At 37.1% G+C, this 25097-nt stretch overlaps 2 protein-coding genes across 3 annotated transcripts in view; one reads left to right on the top strand and one right to left on the bottom strand.

Moving 5' to 3' along the window:
* The window catches only part of Hdac8 (histone deacetylase 8), a 228389-nt gene that overhangs the window by 188430 nt on the left and 14862 nt on the right, over positions 1-25097 (bottom strand). The window lies entirely within an intron of this gene.
* Positions 2000-10917, top strand: LOC143639312 (large ribosomal subunit protein eL39-like). The gene is made up of 2 exons (XM_077107491.1): positions 2000-2049; positions 10758-10917. The coding sequence occupies exons 1-2, from the start codon at positions 2000-2002 to the stop codon at positions 10915-10917; spliced, it is 210 nt and encodes a 69-aa protein (XP_076963606.1).

The following is a 25097-nucleotide window of genomic DNA, read 5'->3' as shown; positions in this document are numbered from 1 at the left end:
ACAGCTCTTGACACAAGTCTTGTTCTCTTGTGTCTTCCTACTTTTGCATGCCCACTTCTCTTTTCCTTGTCTTTCCCTCTGCATCTGCCTAAGGTTTCCTTGCCCCTTAAGACTCAGCTCAAGCACCATGACAGCGTCAATACTTGCAAACTCTGCTCTAAACTGAGCACTGCAGCTGAGGTTTTAGTGATGTGCTTCCCTAGTACCATGTACAAATGACAACCATGAATCACATTCTGCTAGAATGCTGGTTTACTTGTCAGTCTCTTTCAGTTGACCATGAGCTTCTTGAAGTCAAGAACAGTATCAGTGTGGCCTATCTCTGCATCTCCAGTGCCTTGCATCAGTGCCTGGAAGACAGCAAAAACTCACCTGAAATAAATGTTTAAGTAAGTGAATGACTGCTTGACTTTGAAACATTGATCTCTTTGCCTGGCATACATACGTGGCCTGGTAAAATCCAAGGTCATTATTATATTGTCAGTGGTTAGCAGAACACCTGATACATAGTAGGTACTCAATAAATACTGAATGAATGAATGGATGGATGAGACCAAGCTGAAGTGCTCCCTTCTTGACCTCTTAGTTCTATGTGTAGCTGCTTGGCTTCACCTCTTGACTCCAACAGTACTTTATTTCTCACTTTCCCAGAACACTTGCTATACTACACTATCTACACAGTTGTTTCTTTGCTATACTGAGACTTTCTTAAGGGTAGAATTTTGTCTGCTCGTCTCTATTTCAAGTCCCTAGCACAGTGCTTGTGCATTGGGACACTGCTTCTCCATCCACACCACACCATTCTTAGCCAGCCTGGGCATATTTAGTTGCTCACTATTTTTCCTCAGTAATAACTAGCAAGACGTCTGGCAGAATTACAAGATCTATTGGCTGATTTGTACCTATCTAGATGCCAAAGTCCCTTTCATTCTCCAACCTGATAATTATTTATTGAATGAAGTTAACTTAAATTCTACTATGTGACAGGGTGTGGAACACATCATTTATTAAATATTTACCTGCTATCTATTATATAGGACAAGCAAGGCCACATGCAAGGCATTCTGAGAGAAAACAACATAGACCCCATCTTCTAGGAGTTTATAGTGTGGCATATAGTTTATAGTGTTTATATGTGAGCCCTGAACATAAGAAGTATAGTACATAAGTTGCCTAGCACAGTGCCTGTTAGGCAGCAAGAACCTGTGGAAAGTTGAGTACTGATTCCCAAAATTGTCCACGCACGCGTGTGTGTGTGTGTGTGTGTGTGTGTGTGGTGTGTGTGTGTGTGTGTGTGTGTGTGTGTGTAATGCTAGGGATGAAACCCAGAACCCTATGCATTCTAGGCAAGTGCTTTACTACTGAGCTATATCCCCAGTCCGATTTTCCCCAGATAGAAATTTGGGAGCCAAAGGGAGAGATATTGAGCCTTAAAGGAAGCACTTATGAATCACTGATATGCAGAAAAGCCCATGAATCACTAAAAAGAAGAAAACTCCCAAGAATCATTGAAATGCAGAAAGCATCCTTGAACCTTTCCCCACTATACACCCAGTCCTGCCTTTGGCCTGAGACCTTGACCCATGCCTCTGACCTTGACCCATGCCTCTGACCTTGACCCATGCCTCTGTCCTTGACCCATGCTTCTGTCTGAAAAAACAAAAAGTAAGTGGAGGGGCAATGCTCAAGCACAGAGCAAATTGGCATAAAAATGTGTAACTCTGCCTTGACTTCACCTCTAGTCTAGTCCCTAGCAATCGTCCCTCTATAAATATTAACACTCCAGACCAATGGGTTGCTGCTTCTTCCTCTGAAGATGGCCTACATTCTCCCTTGAATGTGCTTCTGGTTTCTAAAATAGACCTCTGTTTATGTCTCTGAATGGTGTGTACTAAAATTCATTTCCATTACAGTTGCCAAGAACCCCACTGGTCCTGAGTTGAAGCCCCCCATCTCTCCAAGAACTCCTTGGACCCTTCTTTGAAGACATTCTTTCTTGATGACATCTCTTGGTGGACCGTATGGAGATCTTGAGTGGCATCAGCTTTGGTAAGTGTTCTTGAATATTTTTGCTTTCAGCCTTGGCTATAACTTATTCTGTTAGCTCCTATTCATATAATCTCTCCCTCCACTTCCTTCACTTTCAAAGACCAAAGAACATAACCTCCATCTGCCTTACTTTTCTGTAGGTCCCTGATTTGGGTGGCTGGGAAAATCTCTGAGCAGTGTAGATTTAAGTGGCAATAAGGTCACAGCTGATTCTGTCCTGGGAATTTGGTAAATTTTTGTTGTTGTTGTTAAGAGTCTTCAAAGTCTAAAACCATGAGGGGGCTCTATGGCCTTCTTAGAAATCCTTTCCTTCTCCTCTTTTTACATACTGCAGGATTATTTATAGGTTTCTAGTTGCCTGCAATGATAACTATCCATTTAAGGCCTGCTATTTCAACTGATCTAAAATGTAAACCCTGTGAGCCACAGCATAGACTTCTGAGACAGAAGGAAAAAGGTGTCACTTTTAAAATTTAAACCATAATAGGACTTAATGGGTGATACTTCTCCCCTCTCCTCTCTTTTTCTCCCCTTCTCTCTTTTCCTTGGTACAAAAGCACCAAAGAGGAAATGCCCTTGGGCCATCAGAGGACATAGGGAACTTACATCACTAATCTGAAAAATGCAAATGAAGGATTGATCTTCATATGTCTGGGGAAGTCCTTCATTTTGCCAAATGAGAGGTTCACCTCAGACACCCCATTGGTGGGACCAGGCCTGGATATGAAAATCAAGAAAGCTACCTCCATTAATCACCACATTTGGAACTGATACACTTAGTGGTCAATCTCTCAACTCTCCAAAGTTCTCATATAAATAAAGTTCTGAGGATGAACTCTTGTCCTATCTTCCCTCATACCCTCCTCTAAACTATCTCTTTGCAATTTTTTTTTATGCTCCAGCTAAACTATTCTGTCCTATACACTCCCAGCTAGGAAACATTCTGAAACTTTTGCTTTAACTAAGATCTGGCTGATTCTTATATTTATGTTCACTTTCTCAGTACTCAATATTTTTGGAAGCAAGTTATTCCAATCTTGACCCTTGGCTTTAATAGATCTAAACCTGAAGGACAATGTCTTCCTTTCTGTCTGACCTTTTATTCAAGATAAATACCCGCTCTTACAGGTACTATCTAATTGAAAGAATGAGGGCTCCACCTTGGTGGGTGGGTGGAACAATTGTTATACTTAAGATGTCTTTTGTTTTACATAGACCTCTCCATAAAGAGACACAGTTGCCAAGAGGCATTCATCCTTCTTGGAATGTGACAAACTGTCAGCTATAAACAAATCTATTTCTATTGAAACTTACCTGATTTTGTACTATCCCCAAATGCCTCAAAACTCTTTACAAGGGTTTGGTATCCTTGCTATTTAAAATGACCAAAAATTGTAAGTTCTCAAGTGCATCTAGATTACCTGAGAATTAGGAATATTCTTTTGAGGTTACTTTCTTTCTTTTTTTTAAAGGACTTTTCTTGAAGCCTGGGAGGGCCTATCAAGCACTCTAAGAACTGCTTAACAGGGATAAGGACACTCATACCACTGGTAGTTTGTAGACAATTTGGGACAGACTTATTAAAAGTCTGATCCTGAACACTCAGTGTACCCCCATGATATAGTATGGGACAGACTTTTTAAATTAATTAATTATTTTACAGAAATTAATTTCACACATCATGGAGTTGATGTGTTTTTATAATATAATTTTTAATTTGTTCTTTTTAGTTACACATGACAGTAGACTGCATTTTGACATATTATATATACATGGAGTACAACTTCTCATTCTTCTGGTTGTACATGATGTGAAGCTACATTGATCATAAATTCATATATGAATATAGGAAAGTTATGTCTGAATCATTCTACTATCTTTCCCATTCCCATTAAAATTGTATTAATCTCTGTAAAATGTTTAAAGTAAAAGGTTCACCGATTTTAGCCCTCCCTCACACCCCTGCTGCTTTGGTAGAAAAAAGATGGCTTCAAATGTTAACTATGTTCATCTGATATCTTGGTCTTATGGGTAATCTAAAAATAGCTGTTAAGAATGGATAAATTAGCTGGACATTGTGGTACACATCTGTAATCCCAGCAACTTGCAACCTGGGAGGCAGGAGGATCACTAGTTCAAGGACAGCCTTGAAGGGTTGAGGATGTAGCTCAGCAGTAGAATGTTTACCTTATATACATGAGGGCTTGGGTTTAATCCCCAGTACCACCAAAAAAAAAAAAAGGCAAATTAGGTTTGATATAAATGGGATAAACATTTATAAATATATTAGAGAAGATATCTGATTCATTTTTAAGTTAAAATACTAAAACATCCATAAATTCAAGTACTCTTAGCTTCTTTTATTTATTTATTTATTTTTGCTATATTGGGGATTGAACCCATGGTTTCTTGCATACTAGGCAAGCAGTCTACCACTGAGTTATATCCTTAGCCCTAGCTTTTTATTTTTATTTTTATTTATTTATTTATTTATTTTGAGAGAGAGAGAGAGAGAGAGAATTTTTTAGTATTTATTTTTCAGTTTTTGGTGGACACAACATCTTTATTTTTTATTTTTATGTGGTGCTGAGGATCGAACCCAGGGCCCCTGCGCATGCCAGGGGAGCGCGTTACAGCTTGAGCCACATCCCCGGCCCAGCCCTAGCTTTTCAAATTCTATAAGGTAATATACATTTATACATATATTTGGGTCTATTAATGAAAATATTTTCATATAGTGTTGATATATGGAAAAACGGCTTAAGATTCTTTCTGGGTCTTCACTAAAAACAAGGTTTCTAAAAGTTAAAATTCTAATTAATGGATATAATTTTGTATGCAAAGATACAAAAAATTAAGTTGTGTTTTGATTGGGAAAATCTGTAAAAAGGAAAGTATTTTATGTTATTGGAAAAAAGAAGTAATTGGCAAAAAATCAGAAATTTCATTAAGTACTGTTTTAAATTGTAAACTTAAGGAAGAAAAACATCAGCAAGAATGAGAAAGAGATATGTATTAGAAATATATTTTTGGAGACATATTTTTGGAGAGTTTTCTGAATAAAAAAGGATTTTGTATGGTAAAGTAAGATGGGAAAAAGAGAAAGAGGACAAATCTAACAATGTAAACATCTATAAACTGTAGAGTGTCTAAGTAACTGCAGAAGGTTTATGGAAGATAAATCTTAGGAATTTTATATGTGTTGAATATGATTGAGTTATTTAAGGGTTTTCTAAGGTCGACATTTAACATATTGATATAAAACCAGAATCTGATTTTCCATGTTTTAAGCAACAAGGTTTTCTTAAAACATTAATCTGCTGTTAATAACATTTACAAAGAACTGGATTAAAGAACAAAGATTCTATTTTGTCAAGATAATCTTTTGTGTTTACTTAATAAACTGAGTTTGAGCAGAGGCAAGATTTATTCAAGTGTCTATTTGCTTTATAGCCTTTTAAATGACTACTTGATAACTCTCATTAAATGACACAACTATTATTTTGGGTTACTATAGTATATTTAACAACTAAACATCTGAGAATACACCCTATGTTTCTGGGGGCTAAATATATTATGCATCTGAGCTTTGTCTAAATGTCATACAAAAGTGTGTTAAAATTAATACAAGATCACCAATAATTGCTCTCTTCTATACATTAACTGAATCTTAAAACATAAAATGGGGGGCTGGGGTTGTGGCTCAGTGGTAGAGCACTTGCCTGGCATGTGTGAGGCACTGGGCTCGATTCTCAGCACCATAAATAAATAAATAAATAAATATCCATTGACAACTAAAAAAAATATTTAAAAAACTCAAAATGGTTGATGAAACTGTGAAACTTCCTGTCTTTTTATTTAGTACCATTCAGATAAAAAGAAAATTCCCTTACCATTTAAAACCTCACATTTGTTTGCTTTGGCTAAATAAATGTTTAACTATTATATAAATGAGATGCACTGTATACACAAAGAACTGGCTTAAAGAACTGTGATTTTGTGTTTTATCAAGATAATTTTTTGTTTCTATTACGTTTTTTATTACTTAGGAAACTAATACTTAAAAGATTTTGGGTTTGTTAGTAACTATCTGTTTTAAAGTCTTTTAAATACCAGCTTCATAACTCTGGTTAAATAACTGTTGGGGCTGGGGATGTGGCTCAAGCGGTAGCGCGCTCGCCTGGCATGCGTGCGGCCCGGGTTCGATCCTCAGCACCACGTACAAACAAAGATGTTGTGTCCACCGAGAACTAAAAAAAATAAATATTAAAAAATTCTCTCTCTCTCTCTTTCTCTCTCTCTCTCTCTCCCCCCACTCTCTCTTTTAAAAAAAATAACTGTTATTTTAGGTTATTATAGTGTATTTTATATCCTAAATATGTGACTAGAGATATTTATACCTCTGAGGGATAAAAAGTTTATCTAAGACTTGTCTAAAATTTATATAAAAGTTTATAAAATCAAAGTTATGTAGGTTTAACATAGGCAAGGTAACCAATGAATGCTGTCATCTATACAATATACATTGTATCTGGACCTGAAATATATAAAACAGTCAATGAAATTTTTGTCATTTTCCAACATTTGTATTTGACCTATATCCATTTGCTTTGATTAAATAGACATTTATTATTATATATAATACACTTGTATATTAGGTAATACTTGCAAGAACTCTAAATCTATCCTTTGATTTTTGTTAATGATGTTAACCTGCATAGATCTGTAATACGATCTTACCAAGTCATGGATTCTGAATTTTTCTTTGAAAGAAAAAGTTAAGCTAATATATTAAGGACTTCTATGTAACAGTAATGATAATTAATACTGACTTCTGTGTATTAAGTATATTTGTGCCTTCTAAAATGTAAAAGCTTATGGGCTAGGGATTAGCTCAGTGGTAGAGTACTTGCCTAGCATGTGTAAGGTCTTAGGTTCAATTTCTGGTATGGCAAATAAATTATTATTAATAATAGCTTTTTTCAGGTTAATATTTGTGTTCCTAATTGTATTATTACCATCATAATCTTTATGCAAAAACAAATATGTTCAAGCACTTGACTTTCCAAACCATGCTGCTCTGATGATTAAATGATTGGGCATTAATAGCTAATAATACTAATAATAACCTGAAAATAAGACAAATTTAAATGTGAATTTATTTATATCATCTAATATTTTCAAAACTTTGTATAAACCAGATTTGTTTTGTTCCTAATCATTTTGTTTTTCTTATAAAACTCTGTAACTGTTGCCTGTTAATATTTTATTTATTTATTTGGTACTGGGGAATTAAACTCAGGGGCTCCCTGCCACCAAGCTATATCCCAAGTCCTTTTCATTTTTCATTTTGAGACAGGGTCTCACTAAGTTGCTGAGGATCTTGCTGAGTTGCCCAGGCTGGCCTAGAACTTGCCATCCCCTGTCTCAGCCTCTGAAATCACTGATATTACAGGTATGTCCACCAAGCCTATCTGCCTGTAAACATTTTAAAGAAGTTTAGGTTTTAGTAGAACAACCTAAATGGTATTTTTGAGGTAATAGTCATCACCTACAAGACAGGTTATACTACTGAGCTATTCACTAAAAAGGACTGGTAGAACTGATCTTCAAGGTGTTTAACAACTGAGACTGAGAACCTTCTTCAGAGATCCCTCTTCTCCCATGACACCTGGAATATATAAATATTACATTATGACAAAAGGAACTTTGCATATGTGATTAAGTTAAGGATCTTGAGATAAGAACATTATTCTGCATTATCTGGGTGGGCCTTAAATGTAATCACAAGTGTCCTAGTGAGGGAAGCAGAGGGTGATTTGACATGGAAGAGAAGGAGGCCATGTGATGGAAACAACAAGAGAGAGAAAAAACAAACTATGTTGCCAGCTTTGAAGAAGGAGATAGGGGCCATTAGCAAGGAACCAGACTTTCCCTTAAACTCCACAGAAAGAATGGGGTCCAGCATACACACTGATTTTAGTTCCATAAGACTTCAGACTACTGGCCTCCAGAACTGGAAGAGAGTATATCTCTATAGTTTTTTTTTTTTTTCTTTTTTTAATTCTTGTTGTTGTTGATGATGGACCTTCATTTTATTTATTTATTTTATGTGGTGCTGAGAATCGAACCCAGTGCCTCACACATGCCAGGCAAGTGCTCTACCATTGAGCCACAACACTAGCCCCTATCCCTACAGTTTAAAGCCACTAAATTTGTTATAGCAGCAATAGGAAACTAATACATCATTCAATAAATATTTTTTTAAAAAGTATATTTAAAAAAAGTTCCATAACAGAGGTAAAGATATAGGGATTTCCTATGAAGTGAAAAAGAATCTAAAAGCCTTGAAAAACATAGCATTGTTCTATTCCTTAAAAATTCTTCAAGGAGCCATGTCTCATTTTTCTCTTGACTACCTTAGGGATCAGCAGTGCCATTTACTGCTTGTCCACCATAATGCTGAGTGCTTTTAGCCTCCTATTGCTACTTTAGAAATCTACTTGGGGGGTGGGTATGTTGGGAGCTGCCAGTTGCTTGAAATGCCATGCCATGCAGCTCTAACACCTGAGATGTAGGAAGAAAGATATAGCTTCCCTGTCACTAAATTCTGATAGCAGTTAGAATCTGCTTTAAATTCTTGAGTGCTCCACTATATGCTATTTCATGGTTTTTTTTTTTTTTTTTTTAGTTATAGCACACATATTGGTCTTATCTCTGGGCAGGGACCACTATGTATTTGGATCTTCCATAGTACCAGACATTCCCAGATGGGTTCAGGAAATAATCAAGCACCTGGGTAGGGGGTGTAGAAGAGTGTTTTGTAAGGGGGTAGAAGAGTGTTTTTTGTGCTTTCTATTCCACATCAAAACGAAGTAGCTGGCCTTATCAATCAATCAATCATTGATTGGTATCATACCATGGGCCAGGCTTATACTTAGAATAATCAGTGAATACAGAAGCATAAAAATGCATGGTTTCTGCTGTTAGTGGCCAAAGAATGATAAACTAACATACAACATGATATGCTAGAGGCCAAAACAAACACTATCAAAACAGAGGCATGAGCAATTAATTCTGCCTATGGGGGTCAGGAAGAACACCGTGAAGGTGACAATTAAGTTGTACCTTGAAGGAGAAACAGTTTTCCAGGAGAAGAGGTGTGTGAGACATTCTAGAAATACGTGGGAAGGCTCAGTAGAGTTGTGAAAAGAAGAATCAGCTAGAGCAGGGAATGACTGGTGATGAGGCCAGACAGGGGGTTTAAAGCCTATTTTTTAAGGTCATGCTTAGGAGTTTCCTAGACAAGTGTTTTGTATGTGAAGAAATCAGATGCATCTGATTTCTACTTCATGTGAAATGAACCCCTGAATAGAAAATCTACACTGCAAAGAGGATGTTATAATTATGAAATTACTATACAAAGTCTATACTATTTAAAGAAGTAAAACAATTATCAGAATCAGTGTTCTCAAAAGTGTAAAATTTGGAGAGATCCCTGAGCCAACTCCTCGGTCTTCCTATCCTTTTCTTCCAATGAATAGAAAAAATAGAATGTTGATTATTCACACATACAAAAATTCTTTTCTGGTCACTAAAATGCATGACAAGTCCACTATAAAACCCGATAGCTTTGATTCTTTTTAAAATAGGAAAAAAAAACAGCTTTACTGTTTATCCATCACTACAGTCAATTTTAGAACACGTTTATCATCCCAAAGAGAAACTCTACTCAACAGTAGTCACTGCTTCCAATTCTCCCCATGCCCTCCACTGTTGGGCTCTAGTAGTCACTAATCTACATTTTGTCTCTATAGATGTATTTCTTCTGAGCATTTCATACAAATAGAATATATAATGTTTGGTCTTTTGTGACTAGCTTCTTCAATTTAGCATAATGTTTTGGAGGCTCATCCATGGTGTAGCATGCATTGGCACTTCATTACTGTTTTGTTTTTAAACAATAGCCCATTTTATGAATATACCACACTTTGCTTATCCACTCATCAGTTCATGGATATATGAGTTGTTTCCACCTTTTGGCTGCAGTGAATAATAGGTTGTAGTAAATACTGGCATGCAAACTTTTATGTGGACACATATTTTTAGTTCTCTTGGAAACACACACACACACACACACACACACACACACACACACACACACTCACATACCCTAGGAATACAAGTTGTTCTGGGTTGTATGATAAGCCTATGTTTAACTTTTGCATTACTACCAAATTATTTCTAGACCATTTTAGAGTCCCACTAGCAATATGTGAGAGTCCCTATTTGTCCATATCCTTTTTTTCCTGGTTCTGGGGAATGAACACAGGGCCTTAGTGCATGATAAGCAAGCACTCTACTACTGAGCCACAATCCCAGCCTTGTTAATATCCTCTTGAATACTCACTAGTGCCCATCTTTTTTATTATAACTATTCTAGTGGGTGTGAAGTGGTACCTCCTGTGGTTTTGATTTGCATTTCCCTAATGACTAATAATGCCAGACATCTTCTATGTCCTCACTAGCCATCTGTAAATCTTCCTTTAAGAAATGTCTATGCAAATCCTTTGCATTTTTTTATTTGGGTTAGTGTTCTTTTTGTTGTTAGGTTGTAAGAGTTTTATATAGTATAGATACGATATCTTTATCAGATATAGGAGCTCTTTGCCTTTTTTCAGCCACTGGGGTGCATGCACTTGATTCAGTTCCTTACATTCTCACAAGACTTTCAGGATCAAGCCATTCCTGGCCAAGAAACAAAAGCAAAATTGTCCCATTACCCAGCTGACTCACATGAATTCTGGTAATAAAATAAGGTACAACTTCAATAGGAGACATTATAGGAGAATCAAGCTGAGTCTATAAGGAATTACATGAAATGTCACATTTATTTGTGCTGTATCGAGGTTGTGATCATGTCGTCATGTCAAGCTGAAAATGTCACCACTATCTGGACAGTTGAGAATATTTAACTGGGAATGTGAGCTTTCTGTAGTTACAAGGATAGCATTTGCAAATATTTTCTCCTACCCCCCACCCCCTGTGGGTTTTCTTTCTATGTGCTTGAATCACAATCACCTTTTGTAGCACAAAAGGTGTTTTTTTCTTCTTTCTTTCTGTTTTTGGTAGTGGTGATTAAACTCAGGGGTGCTTGACTCCTGAGATACACTCCAAGTCCATTTTACTATTTTTTTTCTTTTTGAGATGGTGTCTTGCTAAATTGCCCAGGTTGGCCTCCTGCCTAAGACTCCTGAGTTGCTGGGATTACAGGTATGCACCATCACACTCAGTTTTTGGCACAAAAGTTTTTAATTTTGATATAATCCAATTTATTTTTTCTTTTGTTACTTATGCTTTTGGAGTTATGTATAAGAAACCGGTGTTCAACCCAAGGTCATAAAGATTTACTTCTACGTTATCCTCAAAGCATCTTACAGCTTTTACTCTTACATTTAGGTTTTTGAGTTAATTTTTGTGTATGATGTGAATTAAGGGTCCAAACTTCATTCTTTTGTATGTGGATATCCAGTTATTCTAACACCATTTGTTGAAAGGACTATGTGTTCCTCATTCAGTGGTCTTGGTACCTTGACAAAAATCAATTGACCATGTTAATAATAAATGTTATAGGTTTATTTCTCTTTTCTTCCTCTGGTACCAGGGATAGAACTCAGAGCCTCAGGCATGCAAAGCTGTGCTCATCTCTTGAGTTACATCCCCAGCCCTTGTATAGGCTTATTTGTCAACTCTCAACTCCATTCCATTGATCTATATCCTTATGCCAGCAACTGACTGTTTTCATTACTGTAGTTTTTCAGTAAGTTTTGAAATAGGGAAGTGTGAGTCCTTCAACTTTGTTGTTTTTCAGGATTATTTTGGCTATTCTGGTTCCCCTGCATTTCCATAAGAATGCAAGAATCATCTTGTCAATTTTTGCAAGAAAGCCCAGACCCAGATGGTTTCACTAGTGAATTCTACTAAACATACATGAAAGAAATAATACCAGTTATCTACAATGTCTTCCAGAAAACAGAAGCAGAGGGAACACTTCTCAACTCATTTTATGAGGTCAGTATTATTACCCTGACACCATAATCAAAGACATCAAATGAAAAGAAAACCACAGACCAATGTCTCTTATGAATACAGACATAAAAGTCCTTAACCAAATACTAGCAAACCAAATAGAGCAAGGACATTGAGAGGATTATACACCATGACTGACTGGAATTTATCCCAGGAATGCAAGTTTGCATTCCTTGCAAATCAATGTAATATAACCTATTAATAGGATAAAAAACTAAAATCACATCATCTTTTCAATAGCTTCAGAAAAAGCATTTGACAAAATCTAATCCTTTTTTGTGATACAAATATTCATTGGAAGTAGGGCACTTCCTCAACCAGATAAGAGATACCTACAGAAATTCACAGCTAGCATTATAGTAAATGGTGAAAGACTGAATGCATTCCTTACAACATCAGCAACAGACAAGGACACCCACCCTCACCACTTCTCTTCAACATTGTACTGGAGGATCTAGCCAGGGCAATTAGGTAAGAAAAAGAAAATCAATTGCATTTCTATATAGCAGCAATTGATCAAATAATGAGGTAGAGGAAATCTTACTTATCAAAAAGAATAAATACATAAGAATAAATTTAGAAGGAGTACAAGACTTACATATTAAAAATTATGAAACATTGTTAAAAGAAATTAAAGGTGATCTAAATAAATGGAAAAAGTTATGATTCTTGAAATGTATATTCTGTCCTTATAGAATTAGAGATGGTAGTCCTAGAACTTGATACATGCTGATTATTACATGAAAGGATGAACAAAACAGCTGATGATTTTTCTGATGTGGGAAGATGGTCTTTAGAAATTTATTCAGCTCATATATTTTGGGTGTTTATCTGCAATTAGCTAAGAGCTCTGAATTTTTTTTAATAATTCTTTCCACCATTTTCTACAGAGCTGCAGTTGTTGGAACTTCTGTAAATTTCCATGGTTATTGGCAGATCAAGACAGGTCCATTTTTCTGGCTGTAACCAGTTTTTCTAAGAGCACCCCCACTCAAGCCTGTAGATCATAAAGATCCAGGGTTGTGCTTAATAAATTGCATTCTTACTTCCAAACAAGGTACATTTTCCCCTGATTTCCAGTACTAGCTGATCAAACTCTTAAGCTGTTCCAGGAATGCAGTATTGGTACTTCTATTGTTGCTTCATTAAATGATGCTATTTGTACCATTATGTGTAATTTCTATGTTTAAAAGCAGGAATGGTTAGAGGAGATCATCAGGGGAAAAAATTCAACTGATAGAGGTGAGAGGTGTACCAGAGATGAAAAGCAAGCTGGTTTTCCCAGAAATTGGAAATGGCCAAATTTTCAGTGTTCTTTCTCTTTTTATATCTTTTATCCACCTAATTCTAATCCTCCCTTAGTGCCCTTGTGTCTCTCCTCTCTGGACAACATTTCCAATCATTTTTGTGCTTGGCCCTACAAGAAAATATACACAGCTCATATGGTACTGCAAAAAAATAAAATAAAATAAGCCAGGAAAGCAAAAGTCTCTGAAGTCTGCTCTTTACTTTATGTTGATGCATAGACTATGCATTAAAAATATCTATATTTTACAAATAGTAATACTCAGGTAAGCTTTGTAATAGAGACATTTCTGTAAAGTCATGTGATAATTGACTCTTAGTAAATCAAATCTTGAATTCACTAGGGAAGTTAATTTAAGGAACTCAGTAGGTGAATCCTGTCATAGTGAAGATTTCTTCTATAAAATGAACACTCTATCCAATATTCTTGTATCTATCAATTTGGCAACCTGCACTTTTTATTTCCTGAGTTTTCTTAAATTGGAACACACCTGTATTTGATCTTTAAGACAGTGCTGAAGTTGCTATTAGAACACATTTTCTTTCTTTTCCTCTCTGCTGGATATAATGATCTAGGGAAGGAAAAATAAGCTAACAAGTCCTAGCTTGTGCCATTGTAGCTTGTGACTGGTTAACACATTACATAATCTGACGTTTCCATGTCTAATGTCCAAACCTTGTTACAATACCATCTGGGGGCTCCCTTTCCTAACACCCTGTTCACTACTCCTGCGGCCCAGTTTACATTGCTGTCAAATGCATAGCACTCTTGTGAGAACTGACTCAATAGCTTTTACAGATCAGGTTTGGGTGTTTATAACTGCATTGTTTTCTCTATCAATGAGGGAAACTTAAAAACCAGAAATCCTTCCGGTATTTGATTTCACAGTTATGTCAAGCAAGTCCTCTTTGAGATGTACATATTCTATAGAAGTACAGATAGAAACTGGAGTAGGAACCAGGTCATTTAGATCTCTCTGCTTCAGTTTTTTTTTTTTTTGTCACCAAAAAATCCAATACCTATCTCCTTTAACATTAATGTTATCATGATACATTTAAAGGCATTTATTAAAAAAATCCAATGTATTAACATTCTAATTATGCATTTCAGAATTTTTCTTTCATTAAGACCCCAAATCTGATTTTACACAGCTAAATAAATCATCTCTGTGCACACCTGCTTCTTTCCACACAAAATATGCATGCACACAAAACACATGCACCTGATTGTGGGAAATCAGAAATCAGTTGCACATAATAGATTTTCTTTTAACCACCCACTCTACATTTATAGTCCACTTTAAGGGCTCTGTGCCTAGAGTTGGCAGCTCTAGGAACAGTGAGATCAGTTTGTCTACAGTTGTTCCCAACCTTTTTTGGCTCTGGTACACCTACACTTGCTTCCAAAAATATACCCCACGTCTGGTGCTCAATGGAATGAAAATCTTTCCTGAGCTAATAGAATATAAAACGAAATAGGCAATGGACATAGTTGTGCATTTTAGGATACTCATAACAACATAGCAAAGGAAAGCACTGGAAATGACATAATTGACACAGCATCAAGAGATGGGGCTTTGAGCTGTTTTACCAAAGGTGGGATAGATTTACATTTAGCAACCAACATCTGCCAGTTTAACCTCCTTTGTGACATGCTTTTGAAGAGATGGCTGGCCAAGAGAAATGGTGCAGCCAGTAGTAGCATTAGAGTAAGGGAAAACCAATTGGTTTGTACAAGGACTAAAATAAAATCATGCATTTGGCCTTATCAGCACTACATTCTAACTACCTGAGTTAAATAGCTACAGATAATGCTGAAAAAAACCCAATCTTTAATCAGAAACAAAAGTGCACTTCAGTAAGGTAACAGATAAATCATTCAGTCTCAATGACCTGCATTCAACATTGAGCATATTCCAAAGTTTGCCACTGAACAGGATGAAAATATTCTTCATTTATCTGAACAGTTCTAAAAGTTCCACAATTTATACTATTCCTCTCAATCATTAATTTTATTTCTTGTGAATGAACTGAATTCCAACTATTTATATCATATTTCTATAATTAGCATGCATTTCTGAGAAATTTTTAGGAAATATTGCTATTGTTAATTATAAAATATTTTTATTTGATTTTTTTTGCCTTGAAGGGAAAAGAGAAATCTCTGAAGTTAACTGGGGTTATGTTTCCTTCTTTATGAATTTATATCCGTCCTATAGTAAATTCACTGATAAGGATTCCTGGTCAGACATGAATAAGAGTTTAACAACTTTCAAAATACTTCCCTAAAGGAAGCTGTAATAATCTCTTAGGTATTTTTAGTTGTTTGAAATGAAGTCCATAATTACCACTTGATTCAATCTACCCTGTGTGTTTTATTATTACTGTTATCTTAAGGTACATCAGACAAGACCAGAGATTTTAAACTCCACTCAATTTAGGCATCACCTCAAAACCCCTCCTCCATTTCCAGAAGAATTTAAAGAGAAATTTTAATTTTTTTACTTATTTATTTTTACTAAATTCCAAAAAGGCATAGGAAATAAAAACCCTCAGAAGAAAAAATTTTCCAAATTCTAGCAAGTACCAGTTAAGAAGTGAATGTAGCTTGCTAGATTTCTAAGTAAGTTTAGTAGTATTAGTTGTGTAAGAATTTATGTTAAATATTTGAAAATATGCTGAAAAAAAGAAGGCTGAGTTTTATCCTGGTGATAAGATGGTGTATATTGAAGATAAGTTGGGGATGAATATTATATTAAGATAAAGCTATGGACCAACATATAGTAACTTATTCCTTCCTCTTTTCCTCTACAGAGCTCTTGGTTTATAAATTTAAATGCTGAAAAAGAATATAAAGACTTTTACTATAGTTCAGGAATTAAAAGAAAATAGAAAGTAAAATATTCATTAGTTATAGTACATATTTTCAATTTGCACCTTTGATTTCCATTTATGTCTCCTGAGATAATATCAGAATGGGTTTGCTGCCCAGGAAGGTGTACTCCGGACTTCAAACAGGAAGGTGTACCCCGGTGTGTACATGGTATTAGAAAAATTTACCAATGCTAGAAACACTTGTCCTCCAGTAGCAAGGACCAGCTTCAGGAAGTGTTCAGATTTATAAAAATAGATGCTGGTGAGTTCAGAAGAAAAACTATTTTAAAAATAAAAATAAGTGCTAGAAAGCACAATTAAAATGGGTTGTATTTTTCAGGCTACTTGAAAGATTCTATTAAATCAACTAAAAAATACATAAAGCTGAGTATTATGACCAGTGCTTCTAAAATTTGCAAAGGTCATCAAAAATGAGAAGGGTCTGAGAAACTAACTACCAAGAGGATCCTAAGGAGATGACTAAATGTAATGTGGTACCCTGGATGGGATCCTGGGACGGAAAAAGGACATTATATAAAAACTAAGGAAATCTTCCCAGAAACTCGGGAAGCTGAAGCAGGAGGATCAAAAGTATGAGGAAAGCCTCAGCAACTTAGCAAGACCATGTCTTGAAATTAAAAAAAAAAAAAAAAAAAAAAAAAAATATATATATATATATATATATATATATATATAAAATAAAATAATAGCTCAGTAGTAGAGTGTCCCTGGGTTCAATCGCCAGTACCAGGAGGAAAATATTCTAAGGAAATCTGAATAAACTATGGACTGTAGGTAATACCGTATCAATATTGTTTCCTTAATTATGACAAATGTATCATGCCCATGTATGGTATGAACAGTAGAGGAAATTGCAGAGCATATGGAAACTCTGTACTATCCGCTCAATTTTTCTTTATATCTATGTGTTTTAATAAATCTTATGCAATTTAAAAAGTTATATATTTTTTAGATCACTTGATATTATTCCACTAACGAAAAATTCCTAATACTGAGGGCCCGGCTGAAGAGCAGTCAGAGGCATCGGCCATTAGATGACAACAGGTCAAGGACTCCACACCCCTCAGGAATCCAGCTCAGAAAGCCGAAAATCCAGAAACTAAAATTCCTTCAGAGAATTTCAATGGGGACAATGTATTTTTAAGATAATAAAGCAAAGTCTGTTTAACTTTCCTCATCCCAAACAACCCTACAGCTCCAAAGCACATTGTAAGCAGTGGGGGTTTCGCAAGCAGTGAAATCTCCATGTGCAAAGTAGAGTTTAACAATTCCATGGGGTCAAGCAAGCCCAGGGGAGCCACATTCTTTATCAGTTGGAAGCCCCTCCTGAGGGAGGGAGGAGGAGCTGGTGTGGGGCAGAGTCCAGCCCCAGGCTTTAGGGACTTCTAGCTCAGGCACCACAATATACCCCGTTGTTTGATGCTATCATTTACACAAATAAAGCACACAAACTCCAAATCCAAGTCTCCTCTTGCCTTAAGATTCTTTAAATACCAAGGATCATGAGTGTTATATATCAGCTAGGTTATGAACACTGAAGGATGATTTCTCAAGGGAAATACTGACCAGTTAATTAGTAAAACAGATTTCAAGGTGAAAATCTGTTGATTTTAACATTTGTGGTTTCCATTTGAAGTATAAATATTTATTGAAGACTTCATGAGGCAGATACTGGGCTGATGAAAGAAATTAACTCTGGAGAACACTCTGAACTGATGAGACAGTTTAGATGAACATCAGATCAATAAATAGAAATGTGAATGACGTTAATAGAATTTCATTAAGTAGAGAACATTCTTGATTTAACCTTGAGCTCCCTCTAGTGGTTTTTTGGTTAAAATGCAAGGCTTATACAAGAGCCCACAGTCTATTATAATGTTCAATATGCTGGGACCTACCTACTGCTTATCTGACTTAGTACCACTCTAATTTCTGTGGAATCAATAAGTCAATCTCTTTTTTCCTAGTTCTGATAATTTCATAGTATGTTAAGATATTACCATTGAGTCAGTCAAATACTTATTGAAAGCCTACCTTGAGAAGGCATGAACTAATCTTGCTAATTTCAAATGATTCATTATTCCCCAATATTTTGACATTCAATAACTCAACTGGTAAGATCATGAGACTGGTAACCCCCAAAGGATTGGAAACCAATATTTTCCACTCTTATGTCTCCGTTCCAACAACTTTCACACTTGTTCATCTCCCACATGTTTTTTTGAAGATTAAGTATGTTCCAGGTAAAGTTATAGGCAGTGAAGCTGTAGTAATGAATAAAACAAACAAAAATCCCTACCTCTATGAAGCTTATGTTCTAGTATGTATGTATGTGGTGGGGTAAGACAGAAAATAAATATAATTGACAAGTAAATTCAGTAATTTTTCAGATTGTCAATGATATGGAGAACAGTAAAACTGAAAGGGCAATGTGATACTATTTGGGGGCTAAATTTTAAAATGTGGTCAGAGAAGATCTCACTGAGAAAGTGTTACTTGAGCAAAGACTTGAAGGAGGTGAAGGGAATTCTCTTGGGGAGAAAAACATTTCAGTCAGTGGGAACAGCAAGGCATAGGCATAGAGGTAAGAAACTACCTGGTAGGTTCAAGGGACACAAGGAATCCAGTGGCTAGAGAATAGTGAGGAAATGAAGAGAATAATATTTTTACTTGCAGAGAGGAGAAAAGAGGATATTGTATAGGGCCTTGGCTTTTACTCTAAGTGAAACAGGAAGCACATATAGTGTTTTGAGCTCTATGTAGTGTTTGAGCACATCTAGTATTTTAAAAGAATCACTGATTACTGAGTGGAGAACAGACCAAAGATGGGCAAGGCTAGAAACAAGAACACTAGCTGGGAGGCTGTTGTGATAATCCAAGAGAGAGATATGATAGTGTTTCAGATTCAAGTTGTGGTGCTGGAGACAGTGAGGCATGACAGATTATGGATATATTTTGAATATGGAATTAATGGTGTTTTAAAACAGACTAAATGTGAGGCATGAGTGAAAAGTATCAAACATGATTCCAATATGTTTGACTTGATCAATTAGAAGAATGGGGTAGTTTGGTTTAGGACATATTAAGATCAAGATGTCAGTGAGACACCCACCAACCAATCTGCTCTCTGACACTTTCTTGTATCTATTCATTTACCCACTTGGATTTCTCTTGAATCCTTTAGTATATATATAAAAACTTATTTTTAGTACAAAGAATTGACACTTTACTATAGAGCTACATCTTCAGTCCTACTTTATTTATTTATTCATTCATTCATTTTATTTATTTATTTATCTATCTATTTATTTATTTATTTTGGGACTGGCTCTCCAATCCTCCTGCCTCAGCCTCCAGAGTCACTGGGATTATGGACATATATCACCACACCTGGTTCTATATGTTTTGTGACATATCTCATCTTAGCTGGAAACATTTTCTACCTGTGTAGGCAAGAAACTGCATTTTTGACATTTCCCTTCTCTTTACTCTCCATACCAATTAATCACTAACTTCTGTCAATGATACCTCCCAGATCACTCTTCCATGTTATTTTTCTTTTTTCTACATCTGCTGTCACTACCTTTATTTTTACTTTCATGATTTCTTTCCTAGTCATTGGGTACAGCATTCTGATATTTTTCCTTTATTAGTGAGAATGACCATAGTAGTCTAGCTGCTCTGGGGTGAAGATAGGGGGCAGAGACTAAAGAATATAATTCATTCCCAGTTTCACTACCTGGACTTGAAAGTGAACACCGAAATTATGACAATGCTGAGGTTGAACAGAGTAAGTATACCTCTAATAGGATTACCAGATCAAAGTCCCATTGGATAGTCCACCAAACTAGCTCTTGGTGAACAACTTTGCCAGAAATCAGACAACAGGACAACCACATGTTGCTAGAAATTCAGCACTTCTTTTAAGAAGCAACTGGTCTCTCAGTCTTAAGTTACTGGGGCTAAATGCAGGATACAAGGTAGCTGAAGCATGCCAGGGGGCAGTGAAAGATTGAATGAGTGATCATGGAGGAGGAAGGGCATGAAGTTCAAGGAGCTTCTGAGGTAGGATGTCTGTGGGTGGACAGCTGAATTTCACTTCAAAGGTTTCTAGTAAGAGTTCTCCAATTTTTGGTCTGAGCAAATGGATCTGGGCCAAATGGCAATCTAACTGGTATCACATACCTGAATAATCCAGTTACAAATAATATACAACTTAACAGCAGACACTTTTGGTGCTTAGTATGTGCCAGGCACTATTCTATGTGTTTAGCTCATTAGTAGTTCTTACAATACTCACAACTGCTTTATGAGGTAGGTACTATTATTATTCCCATTTTATAGGTGATGAATTGAGGAAAATAAAGTTTAAATAAGTTCTTCAAGGTCATATAGTTACAAAGTGATGGTGCTGGGATTTACACCCTGGCAGTGTGGCTTCAGAGTCCTCACTCTTCACCCCTATGTTATTACATGGTGAAAGCTAAGTGGATGTGCTCCCGGGGAGTCCAGATTTGGGTGGCCCAAGTATTGAACAGATTCTAGGGTGTTGATGTTTCCAGCAACTAGCTGGGGCAATAGTGGTCTGGCAAAGACAGATACCATAAAGGGGTGAGGTCTGGGAGGAAGGATGTAGCAAGTTGTTATAAATGAATCCTGAGGAGTTTGACCAGTCAGGTCATACATTGGAGCAGCAATAGCACTGCACCCCCCATACCTGGCTAATCCATGTGGTGATGGCTGCAGAGTAGATGGCTGTGGCACTTTTGAAAGGGTTAAATCTTCAAGATGAAGAAGACAGCAGTTGATGGATTAATAGGGTAAGAGGGATCCACCACCAGTTTGAAGGTGTTATAGATGTAGAAGGACAGAAAATCTGCAAGGAATTTCATTGGGACAATGTCTCAAGGGTCTGAAGGTTATCTTGGACTGTCTTTGCTTCAATTGTAGGAAAAATAGAGGGACCTTAGAGTTTATGTCAGATGTGGGGCAAACAGAAGGCCCTTTAGACCAGGAGCTTGAACTAGCTGTGTATTGGAATCACTTAGGAGGCATGAGTTAGAAATAAATATGCTTAGGCTATATCCCTAGAGGGTCTGATTTAGAAATCTTCACTTTAGGATTAAGATGCAGGTAGTCGGGGCTGGGTTGTGGCTCAGTGGCAAAGCACTTGCCTTGCATATGTGAGGCACTGGGTTTGATCCTCAGTATCACATAAAAATAAACAAAATAAAGATATTGTGTCCCTCTATAACTAAAAATAAATAAATAAATAAAAATTTTAAAAAAAGATGCAGGTAATCTGCAGGCCATATTTTGAAACATGCTCCATCAGATTACATGCAAAGTTTGAATAGGATGTGTTGGCCTGCTGCAATGGTGCCCATGGGCACAGACAACCCCCAATTCTAATAGCATGGGGCATCTTCGAACATAAACCTATGGGCTGCCCCCAATGGACTTGGATCTTTATGTCCTACAACATCTGCCTGCTCTCCATGCTATGGCTGGGGGTAAATGGTTGTGACATTCTCAGGCTGCTACCACTTCCACTCCTCCCTTGATATTCTGAGTTCTGCAAGTCTTCCCAGGCTGCTTTAGGCAACAATGGTTTGAGCTCATAATCACAAGCTGCCTGTCTTTCTTAAAGGAAGTGTCTCACTATCTTAAAAGTGGCCTTGATCACTAAGAATGCTTATTCCCTCTTGGGGTAATTGACCTTGGTTAGGATCAACTTCCGGGGGAATTGGTGCAAGGACAGTGATCAAAGTGCCTAGGTCCTCCTGCAACAGGACAATACTCCCACCCCCATCCTACATTTGCAAGGTGATGACCTTATTTAAGGGTACAGGCCAGAGCTGGGGTAAACAAAGCCCTAACCTACTAGAAGGTCATTTTTGTGTCTGGGAACCAAATTCCTTTCTCTTAAGAAGAATGGATACTGGGGTAGTGAAGATGCAGATGTGGTAGATGACTGCTAACTTTAATCATCCTAGGGGACTTCATTTCAGAAAGCCTTATGACTTATACAGCACTATGTAAACTCTGGCAGAATAGAATATAGTGCAAATGCATCATTTTCATATTTGGGGGCTTGGCCTAGAGATGGTGCTAATGTAATCACTCAATTACCATCTAGCCCACAGAATCTATCATCACAGTATGTGAATGTATGAAAATATTTCCCAGGTAATTTTACTTTCTGGTGTTTGTAGGGGTCAAGATCTCATTCACTGGATAGAGGCAGGAGTGCTGTATAGGAATCTTCTGTGAAGGCCAGAGCCTTATGGAATTGGTTTTGGAGGTTCTTTTGATCAGTAGAAAGGAATTCAGATAATCACTACACTAAGGATGGGATAGTCTTGATAAGGAAGAACTCCCTGAATTTTATTTTTAGAAAGCATCAAGGCTAATGTGAGGAGATGGAGGATCTGATGAAAACTGCTCCAAGATGCTGTCTAAAAGCTTTGCTTTATAGGTCTTGATTTAGATTAAGAGAGCATCTGCTCTTTTGGTAGTAGGACAAGTTCTGGGTATTCAGGGGTACCTCAAAGTCACCATTATCAATTAGGAAAGTCTTTGTCTCAGACAGTATTTGTATTTGCATTATGGTTATGAGTTGTATCCTACCAGCATGAGGGGCCAGCTGAACGGGGGCTTTGCCTAGAAATGGAATTCTCTGTGATATTAGAGGGTAGAGTAGGAGGTACTGAGAGGCTGGCAGAAAAACTGACAAAGCAAAAGATGTGAATTTTAAGGGCAACAGTGAGTAGTGTGCTCTCAGCCAGAAGTGGCATATGGAAAAAGGGGAAGTGTAAGTGTCGTGGGTGGTGATACCAGGCCTAACTTCAGCTGGACAGGGAGTTAGAGAGGTTGTCTAGGACCCCTTGAGTATGAACCAGTCTTGGACATAGTAAGTGACTTTTAGCAAACACTTACTATATGCCAGACTCTTTGCAAAGCTCTTTAATGCAGTCATCACATTTAATCCTTATAACTCTATAAGATAGGTACTATTCTTATCTCCAATTTATAAATGAGGACTCTGAGGCACAGAAAAGTCATAATTGATGGAGCTAGTAACAAATGGAATTAGAATTTCTGTATGACACTGAACCAGTGATATATTATCTTCCCAGTTCAATAAGAACAATAGGAACACATCTCATCCCTTAGAGAATGGGGGTGGGGTACCACAGGGACAAAGTATGTCTTAGCGGATTCCTATTCTGGTGGCCAGCCGAACAATTTTTTTGATGGAGAGGCTCTGTGCCTTATGGGTTGTAGATGAATTAACAGAATGATCTGGGCTACTTTGCTAATGGCCTGTTGATTCCATGTAGTGATGTTCCTGTTCTGCAAGTGCCAGCATGGAATGCATATGAGTAGCAAGCAACAGGGACATGCTCTCCCTGGATGAAGTCAGGATCATCCTTGCTGGTGAGGTAATGCAACTGACTTGGAATCCAGGCCTCCTTTCCATGCAGGTATCTATCTGAAAAGGCTGAAACTAGGGTGGAAGGGGTACAGGAAGAGGTCACTTGGGTTATACTGTGAATAGAGTTCTTTGAGGAACCGGAACTCTAGTACAATTCACTTCCATTCACATTCCATCTGATGCATAAGGTGGTGAAGCTGTTAGGACTATAGATCCAGTAGCTTTGGTCTTAACTGCCAAGTGGATAGTAACTAAGAGCTGGAGGTCTCATTCTACATTCTTGTAGAGCTTGCCAAGACACAGTATAGAGCTTTATGACTCTATCATTCACTGCCCCCAAGTGGACATCCCAGAAACCAACCACATTCCAAGACTACATTGTCTTCCTTTTCTAGCAGAGATGCAGGAAAGGGAGCCTAGCTGGCAAAGATCCCATGCTGCCAGATAAAAGGCTGCAATGTCTTGGGACAAGAGGATAAATAAAAGAACTGGAAGGAAGAAGGATGTAGCTGAGTTAGAAATATAGGTCTTACCTGTACTGTCAGAAGGAGATACAGGGATATATTGGGAGTTGAGATGCTGAACTAAAAGGGTAAGGGACACCAGAAGTGGCTGATAGAAGGATGATGAATAGTCCCTCAATGTGAACAAACAAGATGTCATCTAGACAAATTCTGAAGGTTGGGTGTCACTGTCCTGTGCTGGGTTTTAATAATCTCCTGGCACATGTTTACATGGATAAGGTGAGTTCTTTAAGGGAATCTGGATGGGACAAGATGAATTTCTAAGAAACTCACTACAGAAGGCAAGATCCAAGGATCCAAAGAGGTTTGTGAACAAGTGACATGAGAAGGCAAGAGTTATTTTACAGAGAAACAGAGGCCATCAGGCGGTCATTTCACTATTTTGCTAGCAGGCACCCCCACACTCCTGTCACACCCTTCCCTGATTTCTTTCAGTCTGGTTTCACAGGAGGTGGTTTTTCTCTGACAGCCGCTCACCCTGTTCTCTCTTGCCTGCTCTGAGACTTAGCTCCATTGCTTATTCTTCTCATATTTTTGGTATTTTCCTTTCTGTCTGTAAATGTTCTTAATATTTTAAAATAAAACAAACCAACAAGCTATCCCTCAACTTTTACTTTCCCTTGGCTACTCTCCTTTTTATTTCTTTCTTACTCAAACTCACCCCTCAATATTTTGGGGTAAACTCTCATTACTCTCCAAGAAGTTCCTGATCAAGGTCATTCATGAACACCTTGATTGCCAAAAATGACTGACATTTTAGTACCTACCTAGATTGGCCCCTTTATAGGGCATGCCAT

Source organism: Callospermophilus lateralis, chromosome X (assembly GCF_048772815.1).
Source record: "Callospermophilus lateralis isolate mCalLat2 chromosome X, mCalLat2.hap1, whole genome shotgun sequence".
Taxonomy (NCBI): domain Eukaryota; kingdom Metazoa; phylum Chordata; class Mammalia; order Rodentia; family Sciuridae; genus Callospermophilus; species Callospermophilus lateralis.
This window is presented reverse-complemented; position numbering and strand designations above follow the sequence as displayed.

What these genes read in the sequence shown, in the direction of transcription:
- LOC143639312 (XM_077107491.1), top strand. Translation starts at nt 2,000, where the DNA reads ATGACATCTCTTGGTGGACCGTATGGAGATCTTGAGTGGCATCAGCTT. An exon ending in CTTGAGTGGCATCAGCTTTG is followed by an intron (nt 2,050 to 10,757) that starts GTAAGTGTTCTT and finishes CACTTGATTCAG; the next exon opens with TTCCTTACATTCTCACAAGA.